An 18,111-nucleotide genomic window follows, 5' to 3' on the forward strand; every position below is an offset into this window, starting at 1 on the left:
CATTCTCAGCCTCTCGTCCCCCACCCTCTCTCTCTCTCTCTCTCTCTCTCTCTCTCCGCCTTTGTCATTGACTTTACACCTCCTAACCATTACTACAAAGTCTCATAAATTTCGTGGTGAAACTTATGGTCGAGGAAACGTGATTTTCCAGCTGAAACACACCTGCTCCCTCTTTCGAGAGTTTACGATAGACGGATTCGTATAGGATTATTAGATATCTATCTTATCCTAGGTGAAAAGAAAGGTTCAGCTTCGTGAGGTAGGTATATCGAAATAAACGAACCGAGATAACGCCTTCGCTCAATTTACTTTGCTAGATGTTCCAGTAACGAGCGGTTAAGTCCAATATATCGCATTTCCTCGGCCGCGGTAGAACTTTTTTGGCACGACTCACGGATACGAAGGTGTTACGCCGTCGGCGACGACTGCTCGGGGATTGCTCGGGAATTCTCATTTCGAGCAAACCTTTTTCGATGATATTATTCCTGGTGGTAGTAGAGAACTAACTGCGTAACGTTTCTAACGATATCCTCCTTCCTCGTTACGTACATCCATTGTTCCAAGTTCGAAGTTGGGCAAGTCTTGATCGCGATGGATCTCGATCGTCTCGATCCTGGCTCTCTCGGTCCGCACGAAAATCGTGATGTGGAAGGAACGATCTCGAGAAAGAAAGAGGGTAAAAGAGAGAGAGAGAGAGAGAGAGAGAGAGAGAGAGAGAGAGAGAGAGAGAGAGAGATGGCGACAGAGAGAAAGAGAGAAAGGGAGTATATATTTAGTCGAGCTGGACCGATGCCAAGCTCATCAACGAAAATGAAATCTGGGTCTCTCCGCGCTGCCCGCTTCTAAAACGTCGCCGACGACCTCTCGATATACGTCCATGACCTGTGCGACGCGTCGAAAACTCGGCCCTACGTCTAACGAGAGACCAACAATGAGAGGGAGAGATCGTACGTGAAGCGCAATTTTCATCTCAATTCTCCTCGATAATTTTGCAATCTAACTTATCCTAGGATATTCGACGAATAAACTGCTTTCTCGAATTACATACGATCGCTATTTCATATCATGAAATAATAATTAGATTCGTCTTTAAGAAGGATTACAACGAAAGTGAAATTACTCGGAGCATTGCTTTTCGCGAATGTTACGCAAGACGATACTGTGTCCCGCTAGAGAGTATGGGAAGCCCGGCTTGCAAAAAACTGATCGAGACCCTCCCTTACGTCCCTCCTACTCCCTTCCAGTTAGGCCGAGGTCCGGAAACGTTTTTGACGCCGCAGGCGGGGAAAGTGACGACGACGACGACGGTGGCGACGGTGACAACGACGACTAAAACGACGACTAAAACGACGACTAAAACGACGACGACGACGACGACGACGACGACGACGACGACGACGACGACGACGACGACGACGATGACGACGACGCCTAGAACGACCAAGACGACAAGGATCGGAACTCTTGACAGATGTTTCTCTGTCATTCTGCTCTCATATGCGCTCCTCTTCCAACTCGCTTGGATCGCCAAGGGCTACGCCGCAGGATCGCACCTTCTTGTACGGTGTTAATGGCCACATGAACGAACGTGCGAGTGCACGCTTGCTTGCAGACAACTTTTATCCTTCGCTCGAAGAGAACTCGGGATAATTCCGCAACGATATATGACTCTCGATAAAATCGATAGTTCGCTTTCTCTCTGTCGATTTATCTTTCTCCTTCTATCTTCTCTTTCGACGCGATTCTTTGTTTCTCTCTCTCTCTCTCTCTCTCTCTCTCTCTCTCTCTCTCTCTCTCTCTCTCCCCGCTCTCTGTTCGACCTGCATTTATATTGTACATTACATGTATATATATATATATATATATATATATATATATATATATATATATATATCCTTATAGCCCAGAACGCTCTCAGCCGTGATTCTAATCATCGCCCGATACGGATCGGACGTTAATAAGTCGATGCTCGTTGGCCGGTTTAATTTATCAGTCGACGCACTCGCGTTGTCCAATTTAAACGACGCGCCGATGACCATGTAACTACTCGCTCGTACGCTACGTTCTCGGATAATAACGTGGATATTAGGTCGAATCTCCTGTTTCGAGTTAATTACTCGTCCGATATTAATTGCTCGCTGATACCGGTTGAAATTTTCCAATGTCTAGGTACATAATAATTTCAACGAGATTCGATTTTTATCTCGATCATATTATATCGTTTCATTCATGTTTTGTTTTTCTATAGCTTCGGCCTCGTACGTACATATATGTACGTACATATAATACGTACGACGATTACGTAGGAGATATCGAGAACGCTCTTTTCCAATGGGCTCAGACTCGCTTCGCAGCTATTCGCGCGAATATCATTCTATCGGATCCGTTTACAATGCGATCGCATTGAACCCTGTGATATGGTAACACTTTAGCACTGGATTATGATGGTACCGTGGAGCTTACGATATATGCGTATAATGGTTTCGGTATAATCGCTCTGACGCATTGGAAACGCGCTTTCTCTTCGTGAACTCGTTCGAAAAATATTCATCTCTTTTTTCTTTCCCTCTCGATTTATAGGTCAAAACATTCTCGTAATCATTGGATTCATTCAAGTTTTAGTCGTAGGTAGATCACTCGGGGATCTCGGAATCGAATGATACGTCGTGGCCTCTCTCCTTGTAAAAGGAAAATAAGAAAAAAAGGAGAAAAAAAAGAAGAAAAAAGAAAAAAGAAAAAAAAAAAAAAACAAATTCTCTCGAGCATTAATCCAAAATAGCGATAGATATATTATAGATTCGCGTTCTCCGACCTACTCTCGAGCACTGCCTTGATAGCCTCGGGCTTAGCCGCAGGATCGCGTCGCCGACGTAATGGCTATGCAAGGTGCGCGCTCCGACTTGCGTCCGCCACCGCTGCATTCATTGAAAATACGCCGCTTATCCATAGGCACGTACCACGCGTTTACACGTTCTACTGGTCAGCCTCGGCAAAGTCCTTTTCGTAACACGTAGGTACGTACGTATGTACGATCAATGTACGATCTATGTACGTTCGCCGAACATTCCTATGTTATTTTGTTACATAGACCGAACTGTTCTTCTCAAAGAAAAAAAAAAAAAAAAAAAAAAGAAAAAAAATATAGAAGAAAAAAAAGAAATAGAGAAAGAAACTCGACGAGAAAAGAATATTATCCCCCTCGACTCGCGTACGATTCCATTTTAATATCTTTTTGAAAGACAAAAAAGCCTTTTTCTTTCTATCTTTCTATGGATAAAAGTCCATGTCGATTGGAGAGGGAGAATACAGAGAGGCGTTAAGAAGCGAGTAAAAAGGAAAACGTATCCTCGTCCTCGAACAACGTCCCTCGAGGACAGCGAGAGCACGATACACGGAATACATGCGCGTACCTTACGTAGAACGGATTACGGACGGCCGCGGCAGGCCGAGTTTGTCGAGATTTCGAAACGAGACGATGAATACGCCTCTAGAAGACCGTGCCAGCTTGATCGATCGCTCTCGAGATCGTTTCTCTCGCTCCGACTAAAGGAGCTCCTACATATGTATATACCTTCATTTCATCGTTCTAATGTAATTTTCCATTTGACGTTACTCACCGAATTTCTCTCTCTCTCTCTCTCTCTCTCTCTCTCTCTCTACCCCCCTCCCCCCCCCCCCTCTCTCTCTATCTCTCTGGTTAATTGTTAACGCGGTAACATGAATGACACTGATTAGCTTACCTGAAATCAAAATAAATGACGATATTAACTTGTTGTTAAGAGATCGATCATAATTTAGTTTTAATGTAGCATTAAAAGTAACATTTTTAAATATTTTTTTTTCCAGAGACAAGTATTCCAAAAGGTAATTCGACGTCGAATAAAATCCTTAAATGAGATCGCCGTGGCGACCGACAAGAAGGAGGAGGCCTTCGAATCTTGGTGCTGGCTGGAGAGGCGATCGTACATTTTCTTAGAGCGTAAGGAGCGATTGTTGTCGGCAATGGGCCGTTGTCGCAATGGGAAGTCTCTTCTTGCAACCGGCACTAAATCGTTTCGCTTCGGCACGTCGCAAGAGTCAGAAGCGGTCCCAGTCGAGCGTTTCGTCGGAACCTATCTCATTTCTCGATCGTACGATCGCACCAAAAGACGGATATCTTTAATTTCTAATAACGAATCTTCGAGGGAATCCAAGAGATATAAATATCGGATAAGAATGAAACAACGACGAGAAAAAAAGAAAGAAAAATAAGGTATTCCATGAAAAATGTTAACGATACTTCAAGCGAAATGAAATAAAACATTTACGATACGTTACTTTTATCATCGAATAATCAGATCTACCTAATGCGCATTTATTTCAATATGAAAATGTAAATAACGAAGAAAAAAAATCTTTTCAGGAACTTCGCCGTGCCGCTTGACGAGAATCATTTGAAATTCCCGCTCTACGTCTCGATTGGTCCCCAGGGACGAGAAGCTGCGTATCGACCTTCGGCCCTTTTCGATTGTGACGTAGCGACGACAGCGCCAGTCGGTAAAGCTGCGCCATAACGATAACTCGCAACCGACTTTCATCGATGTTTTTCGGTCGATACGGCCGGTCTCTTGATCGGAGACTCCAGGATTGGCCACCGTCGTGGCGTCGGTAGCGCCAACGACGAGATCCGACGCAGCGCGCGCGCTCGGTACCTTGCCCGTCGACCGGCCTTGCAAGGCTGCAGGCCATCGAACTCTTGCCCTACTGCCGCGCCACGTAATACCACCCGTACGCGATGCGCAAGAACGAGGATAACCGACACGACTCGCGCGCCCCTTCCTCGTTGTTCGCTCGCTCATTCTCTCTCGCTCGCTCGTTCGTTCGTTCGTTCGTTCGTTCGTTCGTTCGCTCGCTCGCTCGCTAGCTCGTACAAAGGGGGGAAAAAAAGGAGGGAGCGGCTTGAACACGATACAGGAACGAAAGCCCAGGGCCGTACGCGTTGTCTTCTACCTTCCTCTCTCGATTTTACGATCGATCTCCTCCACCCTTTCTTCCTCTGTGATATTTCTCAAGAATTAATTCTTTTTTTTTTTTTTCTACTATTTATATATAAATATTATTTAAAGGAAGGGTATACGCGACGTATATACACGAGCGAATAGATATTTAAAATTGACCGTCGAAGTGTCTTGCCTAAGACAATTTCCTGACACTTCACATTGATATCAAATGTATTCGCTATTTCGGCAACTATTTTGAAAGTTATTTAGGTTGCCCGATTTTATTCTGTATATTATTCATCATTGACAAACTTTTAAACCGTCGTTTTATGATTTATATTTGTCGCAAGTTGATTACGAACATGAATCGATTGAAATTGCATGGATTCATTCGTGGGAATAGAGAGGGTCGATGTGATAAAGCAATTTCTGTAAAAGGCAAGAAGGGAAAAAGTATTACGGATCTGCCTAAAAATAAATAGCAAGCTTGCACGATGTACGGGGAATCCTCTCTTTCTCTCTCGCGGAACGCAATTCGTTTATTGATTTTAGTTCTGACGTCCGAGGCGTTATTAAATTCTTCCTCACTCGAAACGAGAACGGGGACTCAAGCTAGGGTAAATATATTTTTGAAAAAATTTTGAAGGGAAATATAACTTGGGATTGATATTTTTTTCAATCGCCGTGGTATTTATTAATCGGACAGTGGCTACGGTGACGATGGTCACTTGAAATTAGTAATAGTAATGGATTCAAGAGAAGCGCGTCATCGGGGGGGGGGGGGGGTTCTTACTGTTGGTCGGTAGTAGTAAGAGAGGCCAAACTGTGCCACGGTCGCGCACGCTTCCATCGGAACACAGGGCTTCTCACCGTCGCGGACGCACTTTTACCCTATAACGCTTGGTAAGCTCGTTAGCGAGGCAAATCATGTGCCGCGGGATATGAGCTCAAGCAGAAACCGTAATTCGCACGATCGAGATGTGTTCGTGAAAGAAATGCCAAGCGCCATAGAGATCCGTCGCGATCCGTCGATGCGAATCGTGTTTTCCTTTTGCAAACGTGCACTTTTCTTTTTTTTTTTTTTCGTGCATATCGATCAAATAAAATAAGTAGTGCAATGATATTATATAAAAATAATTTGATGTCCCATTTTTTATTTTGTGCCGCTTGCATCGCTCTCTTTTTCCTCTCTTTTCATACCTCTAACCATCGTCATCGAATAGGCTCGATGATAACGTCAAAGCTCGGTTTTGTTCGCGCATTCGAGATAGACGAAAGATAGCCGCGTCAAAAGCTTCACAAGCGTATCTAGCTCGTGTTAAAGCCCGGCCGGAAAAATGTAACGGTAATTAGTTTTGTTACCATCCGGATGCATAATTACGGATTTTGTTAATAACGGCCAGTTAATTGGCGATCTAATTGCTAATAAGCCGGATACTATATAACGGGTAATAGCAAATAATTAGTAACGAAGCTAACGAGTGAACTATCGACTAACTACTTGCCAACTACTAAACAGAAGTATCGGTAATGAGCGTTGATTATGCCAGTACGATTACCGCGTACTGTATCGTAATCGTACTTACTCCATTCTGTATTGATACTATATGAGTTTCCTATCACGATTTCTATTAACGGCGATTAATCCTTATTATAATTAATAATTTGACTTTGTTAACCGATAGAAATTGCAAATGACGAGAAGAGACGTCGATACGTACTCTTTACTGTCGGTCGTGTTACAGCCGAAAAATCACACAACGCATAACAAGAATTTCAAAGAAAATATTTTTTATCAGGGGGGAACGTAAAACTACTGTATTTTTGTTATCCCCCGAAACAAACGACCGTATTATTCTTTATTTCTTACGCGGTTCCCACAATACTAAAGTACTGGAGAATCAATATTAAAGGAGTTCCACTGTAATCGACGCCACATCCGTCTATTTTACGAGCCATTACCTTTCTAGAAATTCCATTAGTACCAAAACGATTCAGCCTTTGGTCGATCATCGAAGCCGAGAGATGCACACGATCGGAATTTAATCTTCGAGTCATTCGTTGTGAAAGGAGTAATGAGAAAGAGAGAGAGAGAGAGAGGGGGGAGAGGAAGAGAGAAGGAAGAGAGACAAAGTAGTAGCGGCTGACCGGCTAACCTCTAGACCCTAGAGTATGTCGAGAGGGTGCGAACGAAGAGCACCGCTCTCGGTCACGCGAGAATTATCCGCCGCCGCGATTCCTAGAACACGATGCTTTTCCGTTACACGTAACGCGTCTCCTTTACCGTATAACTTTCGTCTAGAGTTTATCTTTTCTCTAGGCGATTAAAACGGCGTTCTTTGTTTTTCTTTATTATTATTAATATTATTATTATTATTTTTTTTTTTTCTTTTTTTTCCCCAAAAGGATCCGTGCCCATCCACGTAGGCATTTGAATCATGAGAGTTTTAATCGTAACCGGATGTGCCCGGGTTCGAAGGTTTCACCGAGTTCAAAGTTCAAGTTCAGAGTTCAAGTTCATGTCGATCCGACTGGTTCTTCTGAACAAAAACGCTCTGCCGTTCTTAATGTTCTTTCTTGCGAATCGATTTCTTTTTTTTTTTTTTTTTTTTTTTAATTAACGAGTCTTTGTGCAAATAAATATCATTCTTGCTCGGGTTCTTTCGTCTCTGGCAGTTGGAAAATAAACGTAATTAGAAATGATATAGGATGCATTCTTTCGGACATTTTTCCGATAGGAAGAAAGACGTAGAAAGAGTCTCCTAGGCAACAAGAAGAGGAGATTGGCGTTAAGAAGTCGGCATTGATGTTCGCGTTCGAGGAAGAGACACGGTGAGACAGCACGTGGTGGAATACTCGCGGATCGTCGAGCCTAACGGTTATCCGGTAACCGCGTCAGAGCCGGTGCTAGCGGTACTCGCGGCCGTTCCGTTACTCGACCGACAGATCCGCTAACGCGACTCGCGCTCTCTCTTTCCCTCCTTTAGCTACGTACGTCGGCCCTTCTCCTCCTCCTCCCTCTTCTCCTGCTCCCTACATCCGTCTCTATCCCTCTCTACTCCGTTCTCCACTCTCTTTCGTAGGCGTGCGCGCGAACGCGAGTAAACGCGTCGGATCCGCTTCGTCTCCGGCGCGAAATTTACGACTACTCGAACTCTCTATCTTCGTCTATGTCTATCTTTTTCTCTACAACTTTGTCCTTATTTTCTTTTTACTTGTATGGAGCTAGTAGACTCTACTGCGATAAAAACTAGTTATCTCTCCCCCCCTTTTTTTCTTTTGTTTTTCAAAAGTAACAAAAGAGTTTTTCGTTTATTGAAAATCTCCATTATATAAAAGCCTTGCCAGCTTTGGTATGGACTACTGTTGTACTATCATGATGAATATGGCAGATATATAAAAAGAGATCTAAAAAGATATATATATATATATATATACATATATATATATATGTATATATACATATATATTAAGAGAGAGAGAGAGAGAGAGAGAGAGAGAGGCGAGTGAAAATTAGGGCACGGACGAAGTAAACAAAAATATTACTAAAGTAATAAATGCCATATTTTTTTCCATTTCTTCTAGATAATTTCTGAATGTATGAAAAAGCGATATGTTAAAGGAAGCACACTGTCCTGTACCTGTTCCCGTGATCGGTGGTGAAGCTAGCTGCGAACTGCTTATATCCGGTGGTTGCTGCGTTTGTTGCGTTTGCTGTTGCTGTTGCTGCGGACTATTGGCAGCGACTTGCACGCTACCTGGACTCGCCGCGCTCTCTGCCATTTTTTATTTTGTATTTTTTTTTCCTTATTTCCTATCTTTTCTTTCTTTATCGCTTTATTTTTTCTTCTTTCTCTCAGTTCATCGATAAGAGAAAGACCAAGAGAGATATAGAAGGACTCCAAACGCAGTCCTCTTCGTCGCGCTGGTTTTTTTTTTCTTTTCTTTTTTTCTTTTTTTTCTTTTTTTTTTTTCGTTGTTGGACCAAACTCCGATCGGTCTCGATTTTAAAGCAGCACGACGGTTTCACGGTCGACCGCGCGCGCTCGTCCGTGAATACTTAAAGTTTTTCGCGACGACAGTTTCCCCTTAATGTCTCGATGTCAGTCTGACACGTTCCGTAACCCTCGTTTACGTTTCTATCACTTGGAGAATTACGTACGTCGTGTCTATTGCTCTTATCGATTAATATCCTTTTTCTTATTAGTAGTTTCTTCCTGGTTGCTGTTGCTATTATAATTGTTGTTGTTGTTGTTGTTGTTGTTGTTGTTGTTGTTGTTGTTGTTGTTGTTGTTGCTGTTGCTGTTATTGTTGTTGTTGCGAAATCAGACTTTTTCTCTTATGTTTCTTCGTAAACGACGTGTTTAATAATTTAACAAACGAACGATCGATAGAGGCGGCATACGCTTGTCGGCGTGCTCGACCTATCGTTGAACGCGACGAGGATCGAAGGAGGAGTCGTCGATCTCGCGAAGGATAACGACGTCAGTTGTGGCAGGAAGTCGAAAGCACCAATTTTCGACGCCATACCCTTGGCGTCGCGAATCGCGAGCTTGTCCTTTTCTTCCTCGCGATGCAAAACTCTTCTTTTCTCGTTCTTGTTCTCGACGACGTACCGCGGATTTCTCGCGGTTCTCGATACTCACTACTGTGACAAGATCTCGAAGAGTTCCAGTCAGAAGGCATGGAGTTCCAGCTAACACGATGATCTCTCGATCTCGAAGAACGTGACATCGATTACGTTCGAGAGTTTCGCAGTACCTGCTATAGGCAGCCTTTTTTTACCTTTCGTATACTCGAAGGGACGAAACGTCGGTACTTCGAAAGGTTCGACGCACCCGATGAAAACGATACCGAACGTGATAGATGAGAAAGGAGAAGGAGAAGGGGAAGAAAGGTACGAGGAGGAAGAAGAGATGGAGGAGGAGGAGGAGGAGGAGGAGGAGGTGGAGGAGGAGGAGAGAAGGGATGGGAAGAGGGAAGGAAGAGAACGTCCTGGACGGGAGCACGATCAACCAACACGACGACGGCGATGACGACGTTGATGACGACGAGGAGGGTTGTATTTGAAGGGTGGACGGATAGAAAGAGGGAAGGAGAAATCGCTCGGTGAGTCGATAGGTCAGTGGGTCTCGTTCAAAGAACGACTCGTCGATTCACTTTGTCGTTGTTGTTGTCGTCGCCGTCGTCGCCGCCGTCGTCGCCGTCGTCGTCGCCGTCGTCGTTGTTGTAGTGGTTGTGTTGTTGTCAATGTATAGGCGCAACGACTTGACGCGCTTCTCTCCTTGCGTGAAGGATGAGTGTAAGGGAAAGAGAAAGAGAAATGTAGTAATCCTGCGATTCGATCGAGCGAATAAAGAAAGGAAGGTACGAGGGACGCCACGGTAGAGTCGCGTTCGCGGGTCGATAGGTCAGTGGGTCTCGTTCAAGCCGTCGACTAGCTTCGTCTCTCTCTCTCCCTCTCCCTCCCTCTCTCCCCCCTTTCCTTTCCCTTCGCGAGTACGTCTCCTCGCGAAAATGCTTCCGCACCAGCGATCCGTACGAGAGAGATCGATCTCACCACCGTTCCTCCCCATTCACCACATCACGAGCGAAGACACCCCGAGCGATACCTCTCATCTCAAAAAACACGAACGAGCTAGAGTAAACTCGCGTAAAGGCACGTCTCCGAAACGGCGAGACGTCCTCGCGAAAGCTTGCCGCGATTATCCACCTCCTCCTTCGGCAGACCAAAGAAGGAAGCACCCTCGAGCGAACTCTTCTTCCTCCTCTTCCTTTCCTTCTCGTCCTTGATCATTTCTCGCGCGGACGCGAAACACTCGACGACCGCGCGACACCCTCCTCCTCTCTTCTCTCTCTCGCTCTCTCTCTCTCTCTCTCTCTCTCTCTCTCTCTCTCGATAAAACGCTCCCTTGCCTTCTTATATTTTCCTTTACTTTTCCTTTCCTTTTCCTTCCTTTCTCTCGAATTATTTCTCTTTTCCTTCCTTCTTAGTTTCTCCTCGTCGGAGGGAAACACACCCTTCCGTCGCACGCTCGCCGGTTCCCCTTTGTTTTTTTTTCCCTTTTCACCGTTCACCTCGTAAATTTACGTCATCGTTTTCGACGCACCATCCCCTGGACGTTGCCGTGTGACGGATCGTCGTAGTTTCTCCTCCTTCTCCTCCTTCTCCTCCTCCTCTTTCTCTTCGTCACCGTTAACGTCGTCGCGACGCACCGCTCCAGCTTCGAGCTCCTAGTTTTAACTCGCTCTCGTCGCACGAACTCACCGATTGTTTTTCACCCGGCCTTAACGAGACACGGGCTCTGACGCGATTATAAAAAGGCCCTCCGCGAAGAAAAGACACCGTTTTGGGCGCCGAACGGTGCTTTCCTTTCGGGCTATTATGCGCTGCTCTCACTCTCTCGGGGAGAACCAAGTGGCTCGAGCCTGCTCGATCCCTCAGCAGATGGCGCACGGCTCGATTCTTTACTCGTCTCGCCCGTTCTTCTCTATTGGCGCTGTTCTACCCTCGTACACGCACCCCCTAACGCACACACCGTCTTCTTTCCTTTTCTTCCTTCCTTCCTTCCTTCCTACTTGCCTGCCGGTCTATACGCTTTCCTTACTACTTTTGCTCCTCACTCCCATCCCTTTTACTTGCTGCGGAGTCCCTCTGCCCGGAGCTGAGGGCTCGCCTTCGCGCGCCAATTTCAAAATTCTCGACCGCAATCTTTTTACAATCTTTTCAATATATAGATTTGTTTCTTTATTGCTTTTTCTTTCTCTTTCTCTCTCTCTCCCTCTTTTTCTTTTTAAAGACGCAGATCTTTAAAATGCAACGACAAAAGTAATTTAAAAATATCTAGATTTTTGGCGAGGTGTCTTGCCTAGAGAAACACGAAGGGGATTAAATGAATCGGAATTAGACTTAACGACAAGACGTTAAAAGACGAGACAAATTAGTTCGAACGTTCATTGTTCCTTATTTTATCGATCGCCTTTGTAGTTTGCATGGAATTTCGAAGGAGCGGTTCGTTTCCGTGCTGGCAAATCTTTTTAACCGCATTTCGAACAAGCCGCCCGCGCGGAACATAAATTTCCTTCGAAATATCGAATTTGTCAAGAATCATAAGGTAACTCGAGTAGTGGCAGATGGGTGGTCGGATGGATGGTTAAAGCGCAGACGCGAAACCCTCCTACCCTACCACCATCTCGTTCCTTCGATCCGCGTTAGCAACGCGCACTTGTCCAACCCCTGCCGTTCGCACTTGCCGGTCTCTCGCGATTTCTCCGCACCTATCCAATCTACTAGTCCCTTCGATTCTCTATTGTATTACGCGTATTGTATTATACGTGCCACTGCACCTTTCGAGAAGTGTTTATTAAGCACGATAAAGAGAACGAAATAATCTTTTTCATGAAATTATCGATAATCGGTTTCTTAAATTTTCTTCGAAATCTTTCCATGTTTCCTGTTAGAGAGATTCGCTTTATGACGACATTCGTCGAAATTTATTACAATTTATTTGAATAACAGTACCGATAAGAAAGAGAGATCGCATCTTATTATCGAATCCGACGTTCGAGCCGATCGGCTCGACTCGAGGATAAACGGCTATCGCAAAGAGAGTTGACTCGCGCTCTCTTCGACTCGATACGAGCCGCTGCATTTTCAGAACGGTACTCCTAACTGTATATCCCATATGTGTTATCCGTATATATAAACATACATATGTAGGTATATGTAGGTAGCGTGAGTACGCGCATCTAAGTTTATAAGTTTGCTTGTTTGCTTATTTTGCTGGCACACGAGGGGACGCGTCATCGCGAACACGCCGAGGCGTGAACGCAAGAGAAGGATAGATACCTTTTCGAGTAACAGCTTTCAACAATGACGTAGCAATTAGGAAATTGATCCATCCTCTTTGATGACTCTTTCAAGTAGAAATACATTATTGTTGGAAACCAACTTACCTATCACTAATAATAATATACAAATTCGTTGGTATTAATAATTAATACAGTCTATTTCAAAAGAAATCATGCAAAATGTTAATATTAACGCGCATCATACGAGAATATAATCGACTCATTCATAATATGGATCATGTTGTTAACGTGCGTTCGCCATCATACACGGATACAGCTAGTACCGCTCGATGTAAGCTAAGCCTGACGATTAATTGTGCCTCTAACGAGGCACGAAATACAGGTATGAAGGATGGTGGGAATTAAGGCGGTAGAGAAGCAATAGGATGGCGAAGCCGAAGCGAAGAAGGAAAAAGAGGATAGAGGAGTGGAGGAAAGAGGTACGCTTGGAGTCGGAACGTGTAGCGGATCTTTCGCGCAGGTACATAAGTACCTACATGCGGGTCGCGTGTATGGACACTCACGTAATGTAGGCCCGTTGTCGGAGATACCGTAAGACCTTGCAGTTACGTCACACGTAAAGCAACGCTAGAACTCGTGCGGTTAGGAGGAAGAGGCGAGGCCGAAGGTAAAGACTCGACGACTCATCCTACCCCTTTTTTTTTTTCTCTCCTATTACGTCCCAATCAAAATTTGTCACGACCAAGCCAACTTTTTTATAATTGCGATTGATTCTCCAATTTTCGAAAGAATGCATCAATTCTTCTTCTTCTTCTTCTTCTTCTTCTTTTTATTCTTATTCTTATTCTTCTAGCGACAATCCCGCAGAAAGTACTTTGGAATTTTTTCATTCGAACGCTTAATAGTCAAGATCTTTCGTTCCTTTCTTAATTATGAGATGTTCGAAGAGTCCTCACTATTATCGTAAAAGTCATCTCGTGAAGATAATTAAAAAGACATTAATTGCGAACGTTCGTTCTTTCGGAAAGACCAGAAGCAACGTTGACATATATGGAAGCAAAGTATGATTTCATTCCATGGCATCGACCTTATCGAATTTCTTAAAGGATAAGAATCGTCTTTTCAGTAGGGGAAAAGGAGGAGGAGGAAGAGGAGAAGATGGAAGATATCGTCATTTTTGACGTTTCTCTCGTCACGTAGAGCTCGTCGAGTGCAGAGGCCTCGGTTAAAATCATCCACTCCTCCCACCTTTACCTCCTCTCCTCTTCCTCTTTCTCCTCCACCACCTACTTCTTACCCCTCTCCCTCCCCAAGAGGACTTGGACTGCGTCCACGTGTTTCTATCTGCGGTCAGTGCACCTTGCTGCACGAACCGCGGCCATCTACCGAAGGTCCACGTAATGCGATCGCGCTTAATAATCTTTCACCCAAGGATCATCGACCGTTGTCGTACAACACATAAATCTTTATCTCTGGAGCGTAGATTTCTACTATAAAAAAAGAGAGATATTCATAAAAGATTATTACAAGAATCTTAGAAAGGGTCTCATCTTCATCTTCATCTTCTTTAGAGAGATAGAGAGAGAGAGAGAGAGAGAGAGAAACTCTATGAGATAATATCGGTGTTCATGGACCTTTCGTTAAAAGTTTCGAAGATGTAGGTATTTTTGTAAATTTGCTTCGAGCCTTTCGACGTATTAGTACCAAAGAGAAAGAGAGAGAGAGAGAGATTCGTTAGATGACGTCATTTAACTCGAATTACCAAGCAACAATGTCAAAGTCTTTTAATTTTTCACAACATCGTCAAATTTACACTTTACACATACACACGTAGATACACAATTTCGAGTCATTCACTTTTATCTCCAATCTCCTTCGCTCTCTTTCCAACGCGTTCGCAGCCTCATCGAATTTCCGTGTCGTCGGCACGCGCTCAGCAAAAATACAACCCGGAAGCACAACGTGCATTTATAGTCGCCAATATTACGCGAAAGCCGATCCTTTACCCGAGTATCTATGTATGTACCTAAATATATATACTCGCATATATCTGCACGGTATGTTCAGAAAAAGAAAGAAAGAACAAGAAAATCCATTTAATCCTAATTGTGCGGATATTGGCAGGCATCGATCGTACTTTTCTGCTTATCTCTTTAAAAACAGAAAAAAAAGAAAAAAGAAAAAAAAGGAAAATAAAAGGAAGAGAAAGAAGAGAGTCGCCTATCTCTTTATAAACTGGATTCGCGTCTCTTTCCTGCTGCTGAACGTGACAATCTAATCGTCATCGTTGACAACTTGGCAAAAGTCACGCGTCCCGCTTACACACACGGTGCTTGGTGTATGTATCCCCTCTCATCGATCGACCAGTATACCTTGTATAGAAGATAGAAAAAGAGAAATAGATGGATAGAGAGATAGATGGAGAGAGAGAGAGAGAGAGAGAGAGAGAGAGAGAGAGAGAGAGAGAGGGAGAGAAAGAGAGAGATAGAAGAGGCCCTAGGAAGGCCCGAAGGTTCACGGCCGGGTGGTTGCTTTAAATCAGGTAGGCAAGGTGGTTTGACGGGGAAGAGACATCGCTCGCCACGTGGTGGCGAAGAGGTCATTGTCCTTGAAGCGAGCTTTGTCGAGGTGACTCGCGCGGCTCGAACTTGCCCAAAGTTAGCAGCCGCCTCTGCTGGCACTTCTGACATCATACCGAAAACCTCAACGAGCTTGCTTCTTATCTTTTTCCCTCTCTCTCTCTTTCTCTATAATGATAAAATATATCTCTCTTTGAACGGCCACGTGCGTATTCGTGTATGCACGCTTCTTGTAGAAAAATTTCCTAAGATTTCAATATTCTTATCTTATATTTTATTCGTAATTTTGTTAACTGTTCTAAGAATACGTATATTAATATTTTAGGATGAACCTCCTGAGGAGAGAATGAGTCGTAAGTTTTGGGCCAAGTTGAGAGGAAGGACAAACCAAATGAACGAGCAAACGAACGAATCAACGAACGAACGAACGAACGAACGAACGAACGAACGAACGAACGAACGAACGAACGAACGAACGAACGAACGAACGAACGAACGAGCGAGCGAGCGAGTGAGTGAGTGAGCAAGCAAGCACGAGAGAGAGAGAGAGAGAGAGAGAGAGAGCGAACGAACGAACGAACGCGTAGCACCTGCGGTCGACGACCCTTGCGGTGCTATCGAATACCTGCCGACACGACGACCCGGTCGTTTACTCGCTCGTAGCCGTGTAGCTCTTTCGGCGGGCCAACATAAGGGGTTCAAAGAGGACTACATATGAGCTAAACGTATCGTAAAAGCATCTTTTAGAACAAGGGACGTGCAAAGAGAATCGACGCATCATGAATTTAAATCCTCCATCGTCATCATACTAGGGCAATATTCGATATAGAACCATAGACAATCTAAGTAAAAGAATTCGCGTTCAAATTTCATATCCTGCATCTATCTTTTCAAGTTTTTTCGAGGATCATCTAAACTATGCAAAGATCGTACGACCTTCACCTCTGTACTTTCGTAAGTGAAGCTCCCCTCGAGATTACACGCTCGAACGATCTTGTTCGACTAGGTTAGAAAGCTCGGCTACGTGTGCGAAATAAAGAGCGAGAGAGAAAGAGGGGGGGAGGGGGAGGAGAGAGAAGAGGTAGGCCTTGGAGGCATGGAGAAGCAGAGAACTTGAAGGTGTCGTGGAGGAGGCATGCCGGTCCATGGTCGTCGACGCGAACAGAGATGGAGAGATGAAGAAAGAGAGGCGTGAAGTCAAAGACTGGGTGTATGGGAAAAGGAACGAGAGAGAGAGAGAGAGAGAGAAGGGGAGGGGGAGGAAGGGAAGTAGTAAGAAACAGCTGGTAGGTTGAACGAGCGAACCGAGTTCAATGACTGAGGAACGGCGTTGCGACGACGGCAACGGAGACGATAACAACGACGAAGACGATCGTTCTCTACGAGAAGAATGAGAAAGAGGGAAAGATAGAAACATGAGTTTGAAGTTAGGTAGGTAGGTAGGTAGGTAGGTAGGTTGGAATAGAGGTGGGTAGACGCGTCGACGAACGCGCGAGTTCCTCCCTGCTGCCGATTTATTGCGTCACGCCGACTCGCGAACGTATTCGTCGACGTAAGCAGAAGGGAGAAGAGAACTCGCGCTGCCTGGAATCCGCGGCGTTATGACTCACGATAGGTAGATATACCATCGTCAAGGTCTCAAGCTTCTCTTCCCCTAGTCGAAGGAGGAGAAGAGAGAGACCTTCCTCGTTTCGCTTCGAAGCCTTTTATGATTTTAACACCTTCACTCTCGACGTGTCTTTTATCTCATCTCTATTTTTTATATTCCAGATTATGGAGATTCTTTTAAAACCGTTTTTCAATCAATCGGCCAAGCCTGCCGATAACTGTAGATATCATCCTCTTTATACGAAGAGTCGAGCACAGTGTTAGAAAAAAGGAGCGGCTTTCCCTTTCGACACTTTTTCCCCCTTTTGATCGCCGATGATAAGCAATTCGACCTTTCGCCCCTCGAGCGTCTACCAAAAAATCTCATTAAAATATCATTATTACGACATTACGCTCGTTACCGTTAGTAGCATTCACTCCGAACCATGGAACATGAAATATTTGTGAGGAGGATCGTGCTCGGGCGAAGCTTTCGGTCATGGGCTCTCTCTCCCGTCTCCCTCCCTCCCCCCTTCCCTTTCTCTCTCTCTCTCTGTATGTGTAACGGTACTTTCCGACGTAATTTGGGTAGAACCTCCCACAGACTCGTATAATCTCGGTTCATTGCCTGCTGATTTCTTTTTCTTTTCTTTTCTTTTCTTTTCCTTCCACGTGTAGGTAGGTAGATATGTATGCATGCATGTAAGTACGTATAAATTTTCACATTTTTGTCACACTTTTATGAGGCAATCCTCGTGTTTTCTTAGATCATCGTTCGGAAGTAGAGGAGCGTAAAGGTACACGGTTACGCAGTGCTTCATTCGCTTATCTATTCATCCACCAAACTTCCTCTAGTTTCTCGTCACCTTCTCCTTTGTTTGCTCGTCGACAGTATTTCCCTCGAACTCGCTGCTCGTCACCGTGAGAGACGATTTCGTGGAATATCTCGCTTGGTTGGAACGCGAACCTTTCCTTCTATTCCCTTGACTATCTTTTGTTTCATTTTTTTTACGATCCTTTCAAAGCTTTCCCGCGAGGAGGAAACTCAAATTTTTTAAGTTTTAAAAATATAACAATGAATTTTATCGTAGTATTATTCAAAAAAGGAAAAAAGGAAAAAAAAGGTATTCACACCTTTCACACAAAATATGGTT

General features: G+C 44.3%; 1 protein-coding gene across 4 annotated transcripts in view; it reads right to left on the minus strand.

Annotated features, from left to right (window-relative positions):
- Positions 1–18,111, minus strand: part of LOC124431366 (probable nuclear hormone receptor HR3) — a 109,904-nt gene that overhangs the window by 51,030 nt on the left and 40,763 nt on the right. The window contains exon 1 of one of the 4 annotated variants that reach the window (XM_046979205.1): positions 8,621–11,498. The exons of 2 other annotated variants lie outside the window; for them this stretch is intronic. In XM_046979205.1, coding sequence (XP_046835161.1) covers positions 8,621–8,762 — 142 coding nt within the window. In that variant the 5' untranslated portion in view covers positions 8,763–11,498. Of the gene's footprint in view, positions 1–8,620; positions 11,499–18,111 lie in introns of those variants that run through there. One more of the 4 variants, XM_046979210.1, reaches the window with a different exon arrangement.

This window comes from Vespa crabro, chromosome 21, assembly GCF_910589235.1.
Source record: "Vespa crabro chromosome 21, iyVesCrab1.2, whole genome shotgun sequence".
NCBI classification, from domain to species: domain Eukaryota; kingdom Metazoa; phylum Arthropoda; class Insecta; order Hymenoptera; family Vespidae; genus Vespa; species Vespa crabro.